We start from the raw sequence: 22,351 nt of genomic DNA on the forward strand, positions 1-22,351 counted from the left end.
CAGATCCGTGTTTTTCCACTTACATACCAGGTGAAATAGTTAAGGTTTTGTTAAAGTTCACATTGTAGAAAAATGGTTTTGTCTTTCATTCATATTTATGCTCCCGTGGTGACATACTAACATGCGAAATAAGAATATGACTGAGGCTGGTCTCCCATTCATTCCCACTCCTCGGCCATGGTCGCCCACCTCATGTTCACTCGGTGTGTTTGCGCCTTCATTTCAGTCAGAGTGTGATGGCTCTTTTCCTCTTGGGAGCCAAATGCTCAAAGTCCAATTAGAGCGTGATGTAAAGCCACCATAGTTATTTTGTAATCACAGATTAAGGATGGAAAAATAAAAGGAGAAATAAGTCACCCTTTTTGACAATTTATCTTTGCTCTTTTTTCTTTCTTCTTTTCAAAATCGATTTGCCAGGGTTTCTTCAACATGTCGATAAATAAATTAGCATTATGACTTCCCCTATTCTGTCACTTAGGTCAGCTCCTGTTCATCATTTATGTTCGTAACCTGGGCTTCAGGTTGACTCCTTCCTCTCAGTCACCAAATCCACTGAGTTCTTGCTTCCTGGTGTCTGTGTGCTCCATCCACGTTCTCCTCCCTGAGCCGACTCGTCACCCTCGCCACAGCCCTGTAACTGACTGCTGCCCATTCTTCCCTTCCTCCGCTCCATTCTCCACACTGTGGCCTGAGCACTCCGTCTCACCCCCTAGTGGCTCTCCGGAAACAGGATCAGGGTCATGTCCAAACGGGCCTCTTGAGCCCTTTCATGAGCTGCTTCCACTTCTCCAGCTTCCTTATCACTCCTCGCTCCCCTGCCTCCATCACCACTTTCATTCTCTGCCTCTGGCTTTTGCTCATGGCTTGCCCACTGCCTGCTAATCCTATTCTCCACCTTTCCTCTCTTTCTTCTCCTCTGCTAGGTTTGTCCGTCCTTCCTCTTAGCTTTCTTACCTTTCAGGAAACGGTTTTTGACCTGATATTTGAGTAAACAGGCAATTTTGATACAAGTTGATAAATTCTTTGGCTGCAGACAAGATTCCATAGGAGAGTTGTGTCACCTGCTCTTGGCCTGGGTATCAGGAGGAAGTAATACCTAAAACAAGAGATGAATAGAAGGTCTTTTTATTAGTTACATAGTATCCATTGCATAGATACACTATGAATTATCTGAAGATTCCCTTTTTGATGAACAGTTGCACGGATAAAAATTACTATAGTGAGCAGCCTTTTGAAGATATTTATAGAATAGATTACTAGACTTAGTAATTCTCCTAATTGCTGGGTCATAGGGTGTATATTTTGTATGTGCGTGTAATTTAAAAAGACAGCCCTGGTCTGTGGCACTGCCTCATAATGTTAACCAACCAGAGTGACCGTATGACTGAGCAGTTCCATTGCTACGTATCCGATACTCAAGAGAAATGAAAAGATAAGTTCCCACAACAACTTGTGTGTGAATGTTTACAGCAGCATTGTTCACAATAGCTAGAAAGTGGAAACAATGTACATGTCTATCAAGCAGAAGAGTGGATGTCCAAAATGTGGTATATTCATACGTGGAATATTATTTGGCAACAAAGAGGAATGAAGTTCTGATATGTACTGCAACATGGAGCAGCCTTAGAAACATTATGCTAAGTGAAAGAAGCCAGTCACAAAAGACCATATATCATATGACTCATCTATATGAAATGTCCAGAAAGGCAAATACAGAGCCATAAATAGATTGGTGGTTTTCTGGGGCTGGATTTAGGGGGATAGGGCCTGGGGGATGGGTACGGGGAATGGGGAACTGAGTGCAAGTGACTACAAAGTTTCTTCGGGGGATGATGAAAATGTTCTAAAATTAGATTGTAGTGATGTTAGCACAACTGTGTATATACTAAAAACCATTGAATTTTGTACTTTAAATGGTAACTTTTACAGTATATAAATTGTATCTCAATAAAACTATTTTAAAAAAATGATAATGCCAGATTTTCATTCTAAATGTTATTGGTTAGAGTTCTTTGATTGAAAGCAATTGCAAACTGACTCTGGCCAATCCAGAAGGAGAATTTTTGGAAGAATCCTAAGTAGATAGGTCATAGAATTAACTATGACAGCTCTTTTTCTTTGGACTGTCTCATTTCTCCACAGCAGAAAATTTTGTTTTACTGCCTGGGCAGTCCCCTGGCTGTGGGTCTTTTGTGCTCACAGGTGGGGGGTTGGGTGGTCTATGTACATACCTTGTTATTCCTTCTTGGCATCCACACTCCCATTCTCCCTCTGTTTTCCAGCGGTTCCCCAGAAGCAGCAGGACAACCCAGCCTCCTGCTTTGTGAGCACAGGAAGCCACAGCATTTTCTGCCTTGATCTCACTTACTGCTTCCTCCATCGGCTTTCTCTATTCAGAAAATTTTTCAAATTTCTTGTCTGCTGATTTCCCATATGTTGTTGCAGGTTTATATGTTTAAAAATTACTCATTTTTATGAGACCTAAGGAGTGAGAGTATTTTGAGTTTCAAAAAATAGGATAGCTCTTGGTTTCATTTCAGATTCTCTTTCTTCCTTTTGTTAGTTTCTGTGTTTATCTTTGTTATTTCCTTCTAATTTTCTTTCTGGTTTCTAAAAAGTCGATATTTGATTACTTTTGTCTTTATTTTCTTCAAAAATTCTCTTGAAAAAAAAAACAAAAATTTGTAGCACAGCTAGACAACCTGTAATGTATGTCATTTACATATGGACTAATTAACCATCGTAAAACCGGAAGACCCGGAGTTGTTTCTCTTTTAAGATTGTTAGTCTTTAAAGAAACATCTTGTATTCTAAGCATTTCAGAATCACTTTCTAGATATTATCGTTAATAATAACAGTAGCTATGTGTGTTGAGTATTTATGTGCCAGGCAATATGCTATATATGATTTATATTAAATATTTAACTGTTTAACAACCCTAGTAGACCTGTTACTGTTCTCATTTTACTGATGGAGAAACTGAGGCTTAGAAGATAAGTAACTTGCCGATGCCACACGGCCATGAAGTGGTGGAGTTGGGGTTCAGATTGAAATTATGTGACTCCAGAAGTCACGCTCTTCTCAGCCACTGCATTCTGTGGCATATACAGAGTACTTATGACTACATTTATTTGTTAATATTTTGAAATAATTTAAAACTTATGGAGTCATTGCAAGGATGACACCAAGAAATTCCATAATAGTCGTCACTCAGGTTACTCGATGGCTAACATTTCACCTCATCTAACTTGACAACCCCCAATATTCATGTACCCAGATACATTTTTTTCTGAATGGTTTGCTGAACCATGAAGTTTAAGTTGTAGATGTTACCCCTACCTAAATACTTCTGTGAATGTTTTCTAAAAACAAGGACATTCTCCTAAATAACCATCCATCAATTTCAGGAAATTAACCTTAAAACAATACTACCATTTAACCCATAGATACCATTCATATCTCACCGGTTATCTTTATGTTCTTAATAACGAAAGAACAAAAGTAGAAACGTACTCCCCCCACCCCTTCCATTTCTGCTCCAGGATTACGTGTTTTACTTCATACTTGGATCTCTCTAGACTCTTTCAATCTCAAACCAGTCTTCTTTTTCCTTGTCTCATTTTGGGTTTTCTGCTTCTCCCCTGTGAATACATTCAGGTTTTGCATTTTGGGGAGGAATATCACAGAAGTGATTCTGTGTTCTTCGTGCTTCATATCAGGGAGCATGTGACGTTTTGTTCCAATACTGGTGATGTTAACTTTTATTACTTAGTGAAGATAGTGTGCGCTGTGTTTCTCCACTGTCAAGTTAATAAGTATTTTGTACTTTTATTAATTAATTTTGGGGAGATAAATTGATACTTTATAAATGTCCTATCTCGCGTCAAACTTTCACCTACTAGTTTTAGCATCTGTTCAAGATTCTTTTCTGCATTAATTTTCATTATTCCAGATTTAGACAGAGGAAAACTTGCTTCAGTCTCACTTCTGTGTCCTTTTGATACATCCGTATTATTCTTTGGATACTTCCTTACTTTCTATCACAAGACATTCCAGGCTCATCTTGTACTTTCCCCATTCCAGTCCTACAGTCAGCCATTTCTCCAAGGAGCATTGGTTCCTTGTAGTGGAGAATGGTGTTTAGAAATCAAGGTTAGGTCACCATATGAACTCACTGCCACTGGAGTGACATTGATTCTGGACTCTGCGGACAAAGCTAGGAGATGTGTGTGTGTGTAATGACTATATGAAATGTCTGTATATCTCACACATATACATCTATATGTTTATCTATCTACGTTCATGTATCTGTAATTATATAGAACCCGTAAGTTTACACTGATACCTCTATTCGACTCCAATACCATGGGGTTGATTTTATCCTTCTGCTTTGCCATACTTGTACCTTGTTTCTCCAGCTGTGAGGAATCTGACTCCAAGTGCCCCTCACACGTGCACTTGTTTGAGCTGTAACCCTGTATGTAGCCAGCTTCCTGATGCAGGGACCTTCTTCTTGGTCCTGGTTCCACCACACATGTGGCCATGTGGGCTGACTTGCCCCTGGTCCCCATGACTACATTGTAAAGTAAAATTTAACTGCATTTTTATTTCTTTTTTTTTGTCCAGGTCTGCCAAGATTTGCCAGCCAACCAGAACCTTCTTCAGTTTATGCTGGGAACAGTGCAATTCTTAATTGTGAAGTGAATGCAGATTTGGTGCCATTTGTGAGGTGGGAACAGAACAGGCAGCCCCTTCTCCTGGATGACAGAGTTATCAAACTTCCGAGTGGAACCCTAGTCATCAGCAACGCAACTGAGGGAGACGGAGCACTTTATCGCTGCGTAGTTGAAAGTGGCGGGCCACCAAAGTATAGTGATGAAGCGGAATTAAAAGTTCTTCCAGGTATTAATTTATTATCAGGATTGACACTTTTATGTTTATTGATGGGTAAAAATTGTCTGTTAGAATTTTTTTTTTATAAACACTGTTAAATATGTGGTGTGATATTGACATCTCTTACCAGGGAGGAAAAAAAGAAAACATAGCAGAAAGATCCACTCTTCAGTGAATGCATTTGTCAGTAAAAGTTGATCGAGTAATAAAGTATATTCAGTATCTATGGCATTCTTCTTGACCAAGGAACCATTAGCTCTGTCTTTCGTCAAGCCTCCCCACAGTAGGATACTTCTTACAGTTTTGTTACTTCCCTGCAATAAATCCTTTCTATAATTAGGTCTTTTTACTTGTAAGAAGCAGAGACTCCCTCAGGCTGGTTCATATAAGGGATAGAGTGGTTACAACACAGCCACTCACCACACACCGGGAAGCAAGAGTTCCTGGATCTTTGTAATGCTCCCCATCTAATGTAAACTCAGCTCCTCTTTCTGTCTTTCCTTCTCTTGATGGGGTCTCCCTCTTTCTGCTCCTCCTTATTTTCCTCATAATCTGTTCTGTGTATTTTTTCTCAGCTGTGTAACATCTTCCCCTTAACTTCTGTCACTTGTAGTTTCTTCATGTGTCACCTTTCAGCTTCTATTCCCACTGCTTGGTACCTGATTCTTTCCACATGTCTAATGTTGAATGTGAGTCTGTGAGCATTACTGGACCATCCCCACGTTGTGTGGGCCTATGGATGGGCTTGCAAAGCGAGACCAATGCGATGAGTAGTGAGTGACTCTGTAGGGTGTCCCTGATGGGACGGGAGCTGTGTTTTCAAATGCAGTTTCTTTCTTTGTCATCATCGTCTCTGCTCTTGTCGTTCCTGTCCCAATGTATTCTCAGCTCAGCAGCCAGTTATCTTTTAAAATGTGTACTAAATCATGTCACATCTTTGCTCAAAACCTCCTGACGGTGTCCCATCTCAGTGTAATGGTTAAGGTCCTTGGCAGGTAACGCTTTATACAATCTGAGTGCTACCTGTCTCTCCCACCTGTCTTCTTCCATCTCACACTTTTCTCTCCCTCACTCTGTGATTGTGGCCCCCTGTGTTTCCAGGACTCCAGACGTGCTCTGTCTGGCTTTAGGGCCTTCCTGCTTACCGTTTTTTTCTGCCTGGAGTCCTCTTCCCTCAGATATCTGCCTGATTCTCTGTCTTACCACTCTGCTCAGATACGACTCTCAGGAAAGCCTTCTTGACCACAGCTTAAAATGGCAACCTTCCCCACCAGCTCTAGTGGGGAAGGTGCAGCTTTGGTGCATTTTTGGCTGGTTTGATTAATCCATTTTGAAGACATGTGGGAGGGGGTACTTGTCTGATGATGGAGCGCTGAATCAGTGAATGGTGGAGTTTGAGAAGGCAGCAGCTCCAGGGTTTGGCAGCCGCGGCCTCCTGGGCCCATGTAGGGGTGAGGCCGAGAGTGCGGGGACGGGGTCCTGGCCTTTGGCGTCTCAGCTCGGTCCTGTTTCAACAGCAAACGTGTCTCGGCCTGTCAGAAATAGGAAGGTCGTTGATTATTACAGTTTCAGGAATCTGATGATGCTGATGAAGATTATGGAAGAGATTTGGACCCTCAATTCAGTCATTTTCCAGAAAAGCTAAAAATAGGAGGAATTCACAGGAAGATAGTAAGGACTCAAAAGAAAAAGATGTGAAGACCGAGAAGGATGATTCTCACTGAGCGGAGGACAGTGACAATGAACGAGAAGATCACAAAAATGAGCACCAGCGATGGCAGGCAGCCTCTAAAGCAGCTTCTAAACACAGAGAGCTGCTCATGGAAGGTGTGGGCCGTGAAGAAGAGGATGAGGCACCTTCCGGGAGAAACGTTCTGGCAGTGATGGAGGTTTTCTAATGGAAGACAACGGTGACAGTGGCTGTGGCAGTTCAAAAAAAGAAAAGCAAAAAGATGGTTAAGAAGCACAAACCTGAGAGAAAAGAAGAGAAAATACTCCAACCCAGGTTATAGGCTAAAGTGACACCAAGTCCTGTGAAAGGGAAAGTGGGTCGCCCCACAATTCCAAAGAAGAAGATAAGGAACCGGAAAGCCCTTCAGAAAAAGGAACGTGCGAGCCCTCTACCTGACAAGTCTGGGGAGGGAGGGTCTGAAGACGAAGCCCCGTCTGGGGACGATCACAATCGATGGTGGTTTGGCAGAGATTCTGTTTCTAAAAAAGGGAGAAAAAAAAGAAAAGCTACTTAAGATAGAACATGGTTTTGGCTATGGCTTGACTCATGGGCTTTCAATGCTTTTTTCCTTTTGTTGAAAAGAGCATTTTCTCTACTTTTTTAAAAGAAAACTACTGTATGTTTAATTTACTTTTTTGTCTATTGGTCTTCTCTTTGCCATCACCCTCTCTGTCTCCCCCTTTCCAACGAAAGCCATGTCAAATTAATCACTGGATTGACTACTTCATTTTTTATTTTTAATAGAAGATATACCACAGTTGTAAAGCAGTAAGACTTGAGATGAACACTATGGAAATTTGCTTTTTTGCTAAATGGTAGCAAGTTGAGCAGTAATCAAAAAACAGGTTTTAGTTAAAAATTATTGCTTCTTTCTTTACTTGGACTTTTGAAAAAATCAATTATCTAATACAAGTTTGTATATTTGTATATGTAAGTATAGATGTCTGAAAAAGTCATGACTTTAAACTTCCACTGATGAGGCAGGTGGGAGAAAAAGATGAATTCTGAATTGTTACTAAAAGTATTCATAGTTTTTACTTTGAGCGCAGGGCAGCGAATGGGGTGACCTGGCCTTGTTTGAGGGTGTGGTTTTTCCTCTTAATGTCGTCACTTTTTGTCTCAGAGACAGAGCCAGTGATCTTTCGTCTTGCTACAGTCTTTAAGGATAAAAGACAAAAAGGGGGGCACCAAAACTTAAATAACTCTTGATTTCCTACTTCATTCCCTAATGATTCATGTTTTAAAATATATGTGTATCTATTCTGTTTCTTGGATAAAATTTTATCAAGGGTCAAAAAACCCAGAATCCTAGAATTTAAATGGCAAGATCTATGCAGCACAGTGGATTTCTTCTCAAACTGACAAAGTTTAGGTTTTAAGCAAATAAAGTACCAGTTAATGTAAAACCCATTCACAAAGAAAAACTGCCCAAAGCACAACAATTCCCATCCTACTCCCCAGGCTTTCTCCTTCCCCTTTCATTTTACTTCAGAACATACTGTCGTCTGACACAGTACATATTTTATTTGTTGTTTCTCCCCATTAGTATGTAAGCTCAGTGAGGGCAGAGAACTCTGTCTGATGCCAATAATGGTAACTGGTAGAAAGAGGCCAATAAATATTCAAATTTGTTTCTATCAAAATTCAAATAATTCAAGGTGTGTATGTGTGTGTGACAGAGAAAGAGAGAGAGAGAGAGAGAGAGAGAGAGATTTTGCCACAAGCAGTGTCTTCCAACCTACTTCTTCACTTGCTTCAACATGGCAGAGCTCATATTTCTTCTTTATACCAGGATAGCATTCAAGCAAATCCTCTAAACCAGATCCAAGGAAACAAGATTCTCAGTGTCCAATATGAGCCACCACTCAATATCTGCAACAAAAACAAAGGACCAAATGTTTTGATAATTTGAACTTGTGCCAAGCATAGCCTTCTTGAATAATGCAAACTGCTGATCTATAGAATTTTGGGGAAGACATTGTTTTTGGTATGTTGTTTATGAGGCACGGGTGGGTTGATGGCAGCCATAGAAGCATGTTTTATGATTGGTTACAGAGGGGAGAGCAGGTTAATGTCAGCCCTAGGAGCAAATGATTCTGTCTGTTGTTGAATGGCTGACTTTTAAAGCCTGAGGCTGTCGCTGATTGGTTGGCTCCAAAGGCATGTTCACTGAAGCGAGTTGTCACTGATCTATTAGACAATGTTTACTTGTTACCGTGGCTACAGAACTGTCCTTTGGTTACACAAGTTTAAAGCAAGCTATGGTGGTGGTTACTATGGCTATAGAACGTCTTTTCCTAAGAGTATGGGGACAGAAGTCACATCTCTTTGCCTGAGAATAGTCTTTTTCCTCAAAACTTAGCACTAGAAATATAACCCCCTCAGTATATAGAGAACCCTATCTTTTATCCCTAAGGGCGTGGCTGTTTCATATGTCCGTAAAGGACAACTGTATAAAGTGAACACACATAGTGGTCGCCTGATAGTTGTGCCATTATAAAATCAGAGGATTGACAGACGAAGTGAACAAGTTAAAGAGGTGAAACTTGGAAAGCTTTTAAGAAGTAACATGGATACAGGGAAAGAAAGGAAACCTCTTATGGTGAGTGGGGAGGATGCTGCTAAGAGCCCTGAGCCTGCTCAATCTTTTCTCTGTTTGCACCACTCAGGAGGCATTTCCTTTTTCCTATTTTTTAAAGGGAAATGTTCATGTCAAATCTCCCTCAGTTAACTAGTACGCACCTTGAAGACAGGACCTGTAACTTACCATCTTTAAGGCCCCAGAGAGCCTAGCGCAGCACTTTTGCACATAGAAGTTATTTAAGAAATGTTTGCTAATTTAAAGGGAATTTCCTTATGTCATTTTTGCCAAAAATATTTTGTTATATAAAGCCACAGAGACTGAGTAGGAATTTGCCATTCCTCGTTATTAAAGTGGTAAAGTGCTTTCTTAATCATTGCCTTTTATTTAAATGTTTGTTTTTAGATCCTGAGATCACATCAAACTTGGTATTTTTGAAACAACCTTCTTCCTTAGTCAGAGTCATTGGTCAGAGTGCAGTATTGCCGTGTGTTGCTGCGGGACTTCCTGTTCCAACCATTAGATGGATGAAAAATGAGGAGGCACTTGACACAGAAAGGTAATATTGTCTGCCTAAAAGCCTTTTCCAGCCTTAGCTGGAGACTTGGTCTAATCTTATTTGGGACTGTTGATTAATAAAAATGGTTATCTACCTTAGTTTTATTTAAACACATCATAATGCTCATTTATCATCCTTAAAAATATGTTTATATGCTGTATATGGTTAGGATGTTTAAAGAAAAAATGCTCTCAAAAGATTAAGGGATGATTATTCCATTTGTTCTTTCCGAGCTGCAGTATACGTAGCTTAAGGGCTCAGGCCCTCCTTCCCTAAATTACTGCAAGAGTTTCTTGTCCTGACTAGCCTGAGACTTCTTACTCACTCTTACATGTATTTCGTTGATAGTAGTTTTTTTCCTTAAACGCTAAAGGAAGATGTATTTCTCATGCTTTTGTTTTTGATTCTTAAAAATGAGACCAGCCTTCTTTTATGATCACAAATTCTTCATCGTCCACAAAAGCCTTTTCTGTTAACATCCATTACCATGTCATCCATCCATTCCCTCATTACTTCCTTATGGTCTGGATAGTTTTCTCAGTTATATTCTGATAAGAGAACTAGGTGCTGGTGGTGATGGTGGTGGTTAGGTATGTTTTGTTTCCAAAACATGTTATCTTGTGCATTGTCGGATGTTTAATAACATCCCTGGCCTCTACCCACTCAATGCTAGTAGCACTCCCAAGTTGTGACAACCAAAACTGTTTCTAGGTAGAGCCAGATGTCCCTTGGGGGACAATGTTGTCTCCAGTTGAGAACCACTGTTCTAGAGCAGTCCTGTCCAATAGAAATATGATGCAAGCCATATATGTATATCAGGGATGCCACACAAATGTATACACATGACTTGTATTCATCTTTTGTTATTGGTATATATTATTACAATTTTAATACAGTTTTTCCTTTCTTAAAATGTGTATACATTTTTTGGCATCGTGTGTGTGTGTGTGTGTGTGTGTGTGTGTATGGTGTGATCAAACAATATGGTGAATGTTTAAATTAAAAAAATTTATTACAGTAAAAGACACATTGCCATTACCCACCTCATTTTGAATACACTTATCCCATCGTTCTTGCCACTTGCTGAAGCAGTTCTAACTACCCACCTCGTTTTGAATACACTTATCCCATCGTTCTTGCCACTTGCTGAAGCAGTTCTGGAAGTCCTCTTTCGTGATTATCTTTAGTTGTGCTATTGTGGTTGCCTCAATGTTCTGAGTTAATTCAAAACGTTTACCTTTCCTGGTCATTTTGACTTTGGGGAAGAGCCAGAAGTTGCACAGTGCCAGATCCAGTGAATAAGGTGGATGATGACACACTGTAATGTTTTTATTGTATAGAAATCGCCATAGCAGAAGCGATGTGTGACACGGAGACTTTCCATTGTGATTACAAAATACGGTGAATATTGCTGCCAAGTGCCATCCAATGGAAGGGCAGGGATCTTCAGTATGGGAAGTGGCGCGATGAACCTTAGTAACAGTGTGTGACAAGCTTCAACTTGTTCAGTGCTGTCAGTCGGCTATGAGTTATGGTTGAGAGGTGTGTTTCAAGGTGTGCTATAAATTATCCTCCATCATGACAATGCTCTGTGTCACACATCTCTTCTGGTATATAGCAATTTCTGTCAAATAAAAAACATTACGGGGCAACTGGATTGCTCAGTTGGTTAGAGCACGAGCTCTGAACAACAGGGTTGCCGGTTCGATTCCCACATGGGCCAATGAGCTGTGACCTTCACAACTAGATTGAAGACAATGAGCTGCCGCTGAGCCTCCAGAGGGGCAGCCAGATGGCTCAGTTGATTTAGAGCGAGAGCTCTCAATAAGTTTGCTAGATCAATTCCCACATGGGATGGTGGGCTGCACCCTCTGCAACTAAAGATTGAAAACAGCGACTGGATGTGGATCTGAGCTGCACCCTCCACAACTGGATTGAAGGACAACTACTTGGAGCTGATGAGCCCTGGAAAGACACACTGTTCCCCAATATTCCTCAATAAAAAACTTTAAAAAAAACCCAACATAAAACACATCATGGTGTGTCCTCATCCACCTTATTCACCGGATCTGGCACCATGCAACTTCTGGCTCTTCCCCAAAGTCAAAATGATTCAGGACATGGAGGCAGCCATGACAGTGCAACTGAAGACACTCAGGAAAGAGGACTTCCAGAAAGTGGTATAAATGATGGGATACGTAAGTGTGTTCAAAGCAAGGAGGAGTAGGATTAATGGCAGTGTGTCTTTTACTGTAATAATTTTTTAATTTAAACATTCACCATATTTTTTGATCACATCTCATACATATAATTTTAAATTTTCTGGTAGCTTCATTAAAAGAGTAAGAAGTACTCCTGCACTACTAAGTACAATAATAACAATTCGCACAATGTACCAGTCAAAGTGAAATGTAGCTCTACCAATACAATGAAGTTTGTGTTTAGTGCTGCTTCACCTTTTACATTTAAATAGAAATGAAATAAAATTAAAAATTCAGTTCCTCAGTCATTCTAGCCACATTTCAAGTGTCAGTAGCCACATGTGGCTAGTGGCTAACCATTTGGACAGAGCAGGTCTAGAGTTTCTCAGTCGAGTAATCCAAAGTTAAGTAGACAGTCTTAATTTGTATAGTTCAGTAACCAAGACATGGAAAGGGATATCTATGTGTCTAGTCAGCTTGGTGACCAAGCTTCAGTGATCAGTGGGGATAAGAGAATACAATCAGATTGTTTCTCACGTGTTCCGTTGGCAAAACTGATGGTATCATCTCCAGTAGCACCTGATTTCTTTCTCAGCGCCCATACAGGCACAACTTCTGCCTGTATTTTAATTCCTTTCTTCCCACTCCTTTCCCAACTAAATATTATGCAAAGAATTTGTAAGATTTCAAGGGAATTTTTTTAACTTATGCTAATAAACGTAGGGAACATTAAAATAGGGGATGGAAATGTCAGCCTTTTAGAGAAGAAATTTTTATTAGCTACATATTAGAAAAAAATCTTTATCAGAAACAGGAAAGCTGAAATAGGTTATTTTAAAAACTTTAATATTTTATTATTATAGAAGGAAATTCTGAAGATATATGAAATATAGGAGTTACTTTCTTATATAAGAAATAAAAGTGAGGAGTTCTATGGTTCTCACTTGTTTATTCAAGAATCATTCCAACAAATACTTATTGACTACTGATTGTTAGACACTGTTCTAGGTACTGGGAACAGAGTAGTGAGACAAATAGAGTTTTTTTGGTCTTAAGGACCTCATATTCTAGTGGAGAAGATTCAGATAATCGTCATATAAACATATAAAATTTCAGCTTATGATACGTGCTGTGAAGAAAACTAAGACAAAGTATGTGATGGATGCCAAGAGAGGTACAGGTGAATGCTGTTTTATACAGTGTGTTAGAGAATTGTTTTACAGGTCTCGGACTGGGGTCTAGGTGGGTCAGAGGTACAGGGGTCATGGGAGGAATGTTCCACATTTTCCTTTCAGGTTACATCAGATTGTTACATTTGATTTTATTCAAAGATATTTCTGAGGGGAAGTGTTTTTATTTATTAAATGTATTGAGGTGACATTGGTTAGTAAAATTATATAGGTTTCAAGTGCACATTTCTATAATACTTCATCTATTTATTGCATTGTGTGTTCACCACCCAGAGTCAGTTCTCCTCCCATCACATATATGGCAAGTGTTTTTTAATTAAACCAAATGTAGATATGTCATGGCTAGTAATATTCTTCTGAATTTTAAGGATAAATCAGGAGACCTTTAAGATTGAGTAGACTATTTTCTACCTTTATTTCTCTTCTTCATACTTGGGTTATGTAGTAGAAAAGTTGGAGAAGCGTTGCTTGATATATCCCTGTCTCGGGAAGTTTCAGAACAATACAAGAGTAAGACAGTGTTGGTGGTGTTTACATTGGTATTTATTTCCAGACCCTCACACGGTGCTTGGCATGTAACAGGGCAGGGAGCATGGTGACCAATTTATTGTGGTTGAATGCTTGAATGTAATATAGGAAAATGTAAGTGAATGGAACACAGAAGTGCTTCAGGTTAGACATTGGTAATTACTCAAAATATCTTTGTTTCAGCGGAGCATTATGTGCTACGTACATGGACCTTAGCTATTTATTTAGACTCTAAATTGGAAAGAAATTTAGAAATTGGAAGAAAAAAGTGGCTAGAAATCCAAATAGTACTGGCCCGGCTCTAGTAAAAATCTTAAATTATTAGACATCTTTCTCTATTATTAATCTTAAGACATCTTTGAAAATAAATATTTTAAAATATTATCACAGCTTTTATAAATGTCTTAAGAATTGATATACTTACTTAATCTTTGATGAAATTTGTTCAGATTCCTATCAAACATAACTATTGAAGGGGTGGTGGTGGAGGAAATGTGTCCCATTCATTGAGTAGTTTTATTTTAAAGTTTTTAAAGGGAGAGAATCCATAAAATAGAAATGCTAAAGTGCAAGGTGATTGATAGCAAAATGTAATTTAGTAATCAAATAATGTTATGTTTGAGGAATGATAGATCAGAACCCAGCCGCAAAGGAACAGGTTATAGTTATAGAAATGCTTAATGTTATTAGAATTGACAGTAGTAGAAAAATTAGATTACTTAAAAAACAAGTGGAGAACTTCCTTTCTAGGAAGATGGAGTAGATGTATTTTTCCCTATTCTTCCCGCTAAGTACAACTAAAAACCGTGGAAATTATATATAAAACAACATAAGAATCTAAAAGGTGGAGAGAGGAAGATTGACTGGCTAGGGAACTTGGCACCCAAGGAACAACGTGATGGTACGTTCCCTGAGTTTTGTTTTTGCTTCATATAAACCAGCTTAACTTGAAGAAGCTGGTAACCTGAAAACACCAACAGGTACATACAGAAAAGCTCTAACAAAAAAGTGTATTCTGTCTAGCCAAAGGACCAGGAAAGGGGCAGCCTAGTGAGACAAAAACTATCCAACTATAATCCCTCCTGTTCCAGCCAAACACCATAGAAGACACTGGCTCCACCCTCCCCCATGCCAGCAAAGGCCAAGTGGGAAGCCTAGACTTCCATCCTAGCCACGTTGTAATGAGGTCCCTCAGCTTCCCTGCTGCATGAGGTCAGAAGCTAAGGAGGGAGCCAGGACTGTCATCCCAACCAGGCAGTGTCAGTAACCACGTCGGGGAGCCTGACTTTCATCCTACCCCACAGTAAGAGACACCTCTTTCCTTCCCTATGGGGATGGTATCAGAGGAGGACTAGTGGAGTAACTTTCACCACTGTGTGGTATTGAGCCACCCCTAATCCTTAATCCCCACCCCCACAGCGTCAGTGACTGCTGGGTGGGCAGGAGTAATAGGCGCTTTTGCTGCACCCAGCCAGGGGGCAGTATCATTGGAGGCCTGATAGGGAGCCAGACTCCCAACCCTGCTAAGGAGTAATGAAGAGCCCCCCTGCCCCTTAGGGGTTAGTGGAGTGGGGAACCTGGACTTCCTCCTTCACCTGACGGTGAGGAGCGGGCACTTCCTCATTCCTCTGCTACAGCAGTGTCAGAGGCCAGCTGGAGCAAAAGGCTTAGTGAGATCCAGTCTCACAACATGATACCCCACATAACCAGATTTCAATTGAAAATCACTTATTGCACTAAGAACCAGGAAAATCTCAAATGAGAAAAGACAACCAATAGATGCCAACACTGAGACAACAGATTTTAAAGCAAGCATCATAAAAATGCTTCAGTGAGCAATTACACACACATTGGAAACAAATGAAAAAATAGAACAGCTCAGCAAATAGTCTCCTCAAAGAAACAGAAGATTCAAAAAAACACTAAATGGAAAATTTTGAATCTAGAAATAAATAATCAAATTTAACTCAGTAAATGGGCTCAGCAGCAGACTCAATGGGACAGAGGAAAGATGCAGCAAACTGGAAAAAAGAGAGAAGATACAAATGATCAGTATTAGGCCTAAAATGGGGAATGCCAGTACAGACCCTGCAGATATCCAGAGGATAATAAAGGAATATTATAAACAACTATACACACGTAAACTTCACAACTTAGACAAAATAAACCACTTCCTCCAAAATACAAACTACCATATCTAACCTAATATGAAATAATTTGAATAGCCCTCTAACTGTTAGGGAGATTGAATTTGTAATTATTAAACTCCCCCCAAAAAAGAAGTCTTGAGGCCCAGATAGTTTCACTACAGAATTCTGCCAACATTAAATGAAGATTTAACACAAATTCTATATAATCTCTCCAGAAAATAGAGGAGAAAGAATTAAAACCAATATTACCCCAATACTAAAACTAGACAAAGATAGTACAAAAAAGGAAAACTACAGACCAATATCCCCCCCAAGAATATAAACAAAATTCTTAAAATATTATCAAGTAGAATTCAGCAATATATAAAAAGCATGTATACCATGACCAAGTGGGGTTTATTCCAAGGATACAAGACTGGCTTAATGTTTCAAAATTAACGTAATACACCATATTGACAAACTAATGAAAAAACCTACATGATCAAATTAATCAGTGGAGAAAAAGCATCTGACAAAACTCTGCTCTCATTCATTATTTTAAAAACCCCTCAGAAAAGAACATCTAAAAAAAATAGAAATAAATAAAACCCTACAGCTGACATTATGTTTAATGCTAAAAGATAATACTTTCCCCTTAAGATCAGGGACCAGTGAAGGAAGTTTATTGTCATAGTGCTGGACATTTTCACCAGTTCAATAAGGCAAGAAAAAGAAAAGGCACACAGATTAGAAAGGAAGAAATAAAACAATTCCTATTTACAGATAATATGTTTGTCTACATAGAAAATCCCAAAGAATTCACAAAACTTCTTAGAACTAAGACATGAGTTCAGCCAGGTTGCAAGATACAAGATAAACATAAAAATTAGTTTCTAGATATTATCAGTGAACATGTGAACACTAAAATTACAAATACAATAGCATTTACATTCACTCACAAAAAATTGAAATAACAAAACCTGTTCGATTTATATGCTAAAAATGAGAAAATGCTAGTAAAAGAAATCAAGAAGATCTAAATAAATGGAGAGACATGCTAGGTTCATGGATTGGAAAACTCAACATAGTCAAGATGTCAGTTCTCTTGAAATTGATACACAGATTAACTCAATTCCTGTCAAAATCCCAGCAGTCTTTTCTATATAGACAAGATTATTCTAAAACTTATATGAAAAAGTAAAGGAACTGAAATAGTTAAAATAATTTTTTTTAAATGAGACGAATCAGTCTACCTGATTTCAAGACTTGCTATATAGCTACAGTAATCAAGACTGTATGGTGGTGATGGAGAGATAGACACATATATCAATGAAAGAGAGAATCCAGACAGACCTATAGACCCACACAAAAATGCCCAGCTAAATTTTGACAAAGGTGCAAAAGCTATTTAGTGGAGGAAAAAGCCTTACGAACGGCAAAATACAATTTTAGAAAAGAAACAAAATCAGGATCTAGGGCTAGGCCAAGGATTCTTAGATTTGATACCAAAGGCACAATGCATAAAAGGAAAAATTGAAAATTGGATTTCATCAAAATTAAAATCTTGCTCTATGGAAGACCCTGTTGAGAGGATAAAAAGGTAAGCTACCTAGAGAATATATTTTCAAACCTTGTCTTCAACAAAGGACTAGTATCTAAAATGTATAAAGATCTCTCAAAATTCAACAGTGAAAACAAGCATATAATCCAACTAGACCATGGACAAAAGGCATGAATAGATGTTTCACTGAAAAAGATATACAGATGGCAAATAAGCACAAGAAAAGTCATTTAACATCATTAGCCATTAGGGAAATGCAAATTAAAACTACAGTGAGATACCACTAACATACCTATTGGAATGGCTAAAATTTTTAAAAAGTGATAACACCAAATGCTGTCAAGGGTGTGAAGAAATGGGATCACTCTGATATTGCTGGTAGGAATGTGCAATGGTACAACCTCTCTGACAAACTGGTTGGCAGTTTCTTCAAACACTTAACCTTGCGACTACCATATGATTTAACATTCACACCTTTGGGCATTTATCCCATAGGAATGAACTTATGTTCACACAAAAACCTGGCCATGTATATTTATAGAAACTTGTTTTATGATAGCACCAAACTGGAAACAACCCACAGGTACTTCATGGAGTGAATGATTCAACTGTGGTCTGTCCCTACTGTGGAATTACTTCTAGGCAATAAAAGGAATGAACTATTGATCCGTGCAACACCCTAGATGAATCTCTGGAGAATTATACTGAGTGAAAGAGGCCAATCTCCAAAGGTTACATACTGTGTGATTCTATTTATTACATTCTTCTTGAAATGACAGAATTACTGAAATGGAGAACAGATTAGTGGTTGCCAGCCTTTAATGAGGGGAGTGGGAGCAGAAGGGAAATGGGTGAGGCTGTAAACGGCGGTGGTGCTGGAAGTCCGTATCAGTCTTCTGATGTTGTGTGTAGTTTTATAAGGTGTTGCCACAGGGAAACCCAGTAACAGTCACGTGGGATCTCTGTATTATTTCTTAGACCTGCATGTGAATCTGCAGTTACCTCAAAATGAAAAGTTGAAAGAAAAAATATGAGAGAACAAATTTTGTGCCAGAGAGTATGTAAGACGTAGCTTTCACCGACACTTCCTGTTGTGCTGTGTCTGAGTGTCTAAGAAGTTCCTTTGTGCTCTAGGTCTTACTAGTTAGTGTCTGTCCTCTCCAGCACTTATGGATCCTCTTTGCAAATGTGCCCTCTCCATTGGCGCCTTCCCTTTTGCCCCTAAAAAGGCTTACCTCTCTCCCACTCACATAACAACACACAGAAGACCCAGGGTAGAAAAGCAGTTGTCCTCTTGCTTTCCCCTTCACACTCACTGCCCCAGCCTTTACTCTTCTGTCATGCGGGAGACCCTGCTCGCTGCGCCATTTGTCATGCAGGGAAGCCTGTGGAGGGACCCTGCTCGCGCTCCCCACATAACAACGCAGGACACGGTGAGGCCAAAAAGGAACACCCACGGAGCCATAGATGGGGGAGTCATACCACTATATTCTCTCTGGCGGCACTATACTCTCACTGGAGGCTGGATCCACACTGTCCGCAAACCGCCATCCACACTTGCCAGCCCAGCCGCCATCTTCTTGCTAGCCCCCATTCTTCTCTCTCTCTCCCTCCTCCTCCTCGTAGCCACAGCAGTTACACTGTGGCCAATGGCTCACTGGTTACAGCTGACGGCCAATCAGCCACAGCTGATGGCCATCTACTACCCGAGCCAGCACCCCTCCACGTGAGGCCGAGAGCCTGTAAACTTCTTTCTGGGGCTCTGCCCCCACAGTGGCCCAGATTGAATAGTCTTTACCTCTGATTTATCCCCTATCAGGAATTCTATATGAAAAGCCAAATTATAATCAAAATATTTTTTGTTGAGCATAGCTACAGATGGGAAATGTAACAATATTAAGATTTGAGAGCAAAATCTGCCTATGAAAAACAGTTCAGACGTAGAACCTCAAAATAAAAATAAAATCGTAACTCTCCAAACTCTCCAGATTAAACTTGTTCACTAAATAAAAATTTGATCGGAATATTGATCTGTGATTTCGTCTTCCCTGTTATAGGATCATTTTACTTTCTCTGTAAATATTCTCTTTAAATAGACGTAAACCGCTCTGTGGAGTTGGGTTTGTAATGATCAGCGTCCATGTTGATAACGGCGTGATGGTGACTGATTCATGCCCAGTCACCACACCAGAGAGCTGCTCTCTGGCAGCGGTCATTGTCTCTCCCTTCCCTTCCTCTTTTCCTCCCTTTCCGAGCCAAGCCACCAGAGGAAACACTCAGTAGGTACTGTGACTCCCACCCCCCAACTTACTGTTTCTGATCTGACATTTTGCCCCTCTATGAGTCATCTCAGCGTGCATAGCTGTGGTGGAGTGACTCTCACAGAAGTCAAAATTACATAATTTGCAAAGAAAAACACCAAAAACCCACAAAAACCTGGGCAGAGTAGGGAGGCAGGGACGGAATGCGGGAGTGGAATTGGTCACAAAAGTGATATCCCTTTGGGACTAATCAGAGGTGTCACAGATAATTCATTATAACATTTTGATTTGTATTTGTGATGTTTATGCATGAAAAATATGAGCAAAGCAAACTGTATTAAATTCTGATAATTTTATGTAGTCTCTGTCCATTTCTAGTCATATAAGTAATAATACTGCTGATGTGTTTTCTGTTTTATGTGGAGAACTTCCCAGGTGTTGTTTTCCCAGTTCTGAAATGTGTCGATGTTTTTTTACGCAGCTCTGAAAGACTGGTATTGCTGGCAGGTGGTAGTCTGGCGATCAGTGAGGTCACTGAGGATGATGCGGGGACTTATTTTTGTCGAGCTGATAATGGAAATGACACAATTGAGGCTCACGCAGAGCTTACAGTGCAAGGTATGTATTTCCTGTGCAAATAAACATCCTGTGTACTTTATGGGTTTGCCAGCTGTTTCATATGAATGTGAGAGAGGCAATACAGCATCATGATGAAAAGCCTGAGCTTTAAACCAGACTGCTTGGGTTCAAACTCTGGGTCTTATTTTTCCTAGCTAACTATCGGAAATTTCCTTAATGTCTCTGAGCCTGGCTTTTCTTATCTATAAGATGGAGATAATAAAAGTACCTACCTCGTTGGGGTTATTTTGAGGATTGAAAGAGTTAGTATTTGTAAAACTCCCAGAATAGCGACCAGAATACGGTAAGAGCTTGAAGTTAGTTATCGTTATTCTCATCTGCAGCAGTAGTGTGGGACGAGAGTGATCTGGGCGTCTGGACAGTGCAGTCCACTCTTCTTGTCTTAGGTGCTTTCTCACAGACCTCTGTTCTCCGACCCAGAACCATGATCTCCTAAGCACTGGTGTTCCCTCCTTTCAGGTAAATAGTTCACCCAGGAAGGGGGGTTCACTGTGCCTCTCAGTGTAATATGGTTTCTAGTTGATGGTTTATTTCTTTCTGTTCACCTGATGCTGAGTATCACAGCATCTCTCCTTACAGGTTTTCTGGTTTAGAGTCAGAGAAAATGAACACAGCATGTGCTCATAGTCTCTTCTTTATCCCGTCTCCCTGGCCCTTCCTCCATGTGGAACTCTGTCCTCTGAGGAATACCTGCTAACTCTCCTGTGATTTGTCTGCACCCTTGTTTGCCTTTGCTTCAAATAAAAATCGTTAAGATTTTCTCCGTTACATTCAGGGAAATCCAGCACTGCTTGGATATTTAGGTGTACATGTTGTGATAAAAAAATACGGTGAATGTTTAAATTAAAAAAGAATTATTACAGTAAAAGACACATTGCCATTAATCCCCCTCAAAATACTCCCCCTTGCTTCAGACATATCCCATCGTTCTTGCCACTTTCTGAAGCAGTTCTGGATGTCCTCTTTCATGTCTTTACTTCATCCTCCATCATAACAAGGCTCCATGTCACACATCGCTTCTGGTACAGCAGTTTCTGTCACATAAAAACATTGCAGTGTGTCCTCATCTCCTGTATTCACTGGACCTGGCACCATGCGACTTCTGGCTCTTCCCCAAAGTCAAAATGACCCAGGACATCAAGGCAGCCATGACAGTGCAACTAAGGACACTCACAAAAGAGGACTTCCAGAATTGCTTCCGAAAGTGGCAAGAATGATGGGATAAGTGTGTCCAAAGCGAGGGGGAGTAGTCTGAGGGGGATTAATGGCAATGTGTCTTTTACTGTAATACATTTGTTTAATTTAAACATTCACTGTATTTTTTGTTTATCACACCTTGTATATATTATCAACTAGCCCCAAATTGTGTTGTATTTGATGGAATACTTCCTGATCTGTGGTTTGGCGTTGTTTCATAGTTCATAGGAGAGTTTGCTTCTCTTGGTACATTTTCTGGGTTTCAGAATGGGAATAGGGCAGCCATGTTCCTACTCTAATAGTCACCAGTGGACTCGTGTGTTTTTGATAGAAAATGTGGAGCAGACTGTTTGGGGTTCTGTGCTGGCAAAAGCATGGAATGTTTATATTCTCTGTTGCCATTTGTGGGTGGATTCATAATCTCTGAAAATCAAAAGGGCAGGCCTTGGTGTTCACGTGGCTATTACCTCACTGAGCTCAGGTGTTGCCCTTGGCTAGATGGAAGGTTGGCTGTGACCAGCTGTAGAATGACCCATTTATTTCTTTCCCTCTCTGTGGATGGAGTGGACAGATAAAATATTAGTGAGCTCCATCTTATTTGGCATCTGTGCCTCCATTAGTGGAGTTTTTTCTTTTTGTTTTTTCCGTTAATCAGGTTCTTGGCCTAATACTCTTCCATTTTCCCACCCTTGCCTCAGTTTGCTTCACTGTAAAGTACCTTGTTTTTAGCCCTGAATGAGAGGCATAGCATCTGCCGTACGTGTCAGTTGCATTTGTCCATGTGATTATTTTCTACTCTTTTGTGTTTATGCTTTGTATGGAATCTAATTGAGATTCTGCCTAGTAACTGAATTAACTGCATTTTTTAGTTATAATTCGT

The 22,351-nt window shown here is 39.8% G+C and overlaps 1 protein-coding gene and 1 pseudogene across 10 annotated transcripts in view; both read left to right on the plus strand.

The window, feature by feature from the left end:
- Positions 1–22,351, plus strand: part of NEO1 (neogenin 1) — a 209,164-nt gene that overhangs the window by 62,775 nt on the left and 124,038 nt on the right. For all 10 annotated transcript variants that reach the window (XM_074328259.1, XM_074328253.1, XM_074328255.1 and 7 more), the window contains exons 3-5: positions 4,627–4,902; positions 9,612–9,765; positions 20,117–20,253. In XM_074328259.1, the coding sequence (XP_074184360.1) occupies positions 4,627–4,902; positions 9,612–9,765; positions 20,117–20,253 (567 nt within the window). The remainder of the gene's footprint in view (positions 1–4,626; positions 4,903–9,611; positions 9,766–20,116; positions 20,254–22,351) is intronic.
- On the plus strand, positions 6,278–7,139 carry LOC141570458 (nuclear ubiquitous casein and cyclin-dependent kinase substrate 1 pseudogene; annotated as a pseudogene).

This window comes from Rhinolophus sinicus, linkage group LG03, assembly GCF_036562045.2.
Source record: "Rhinolophus sinicus isolate RSC01 linkage group LG03, ASM3656204v1, whole genome shotgun sequence".
Classification (NCBI taxonomy): Eukaryota; Metazoa; Chordata; class Mammalia; order Chiroptera; family Rhinolophidae; genus Rhinolophus; species Rhinolophus sinicus.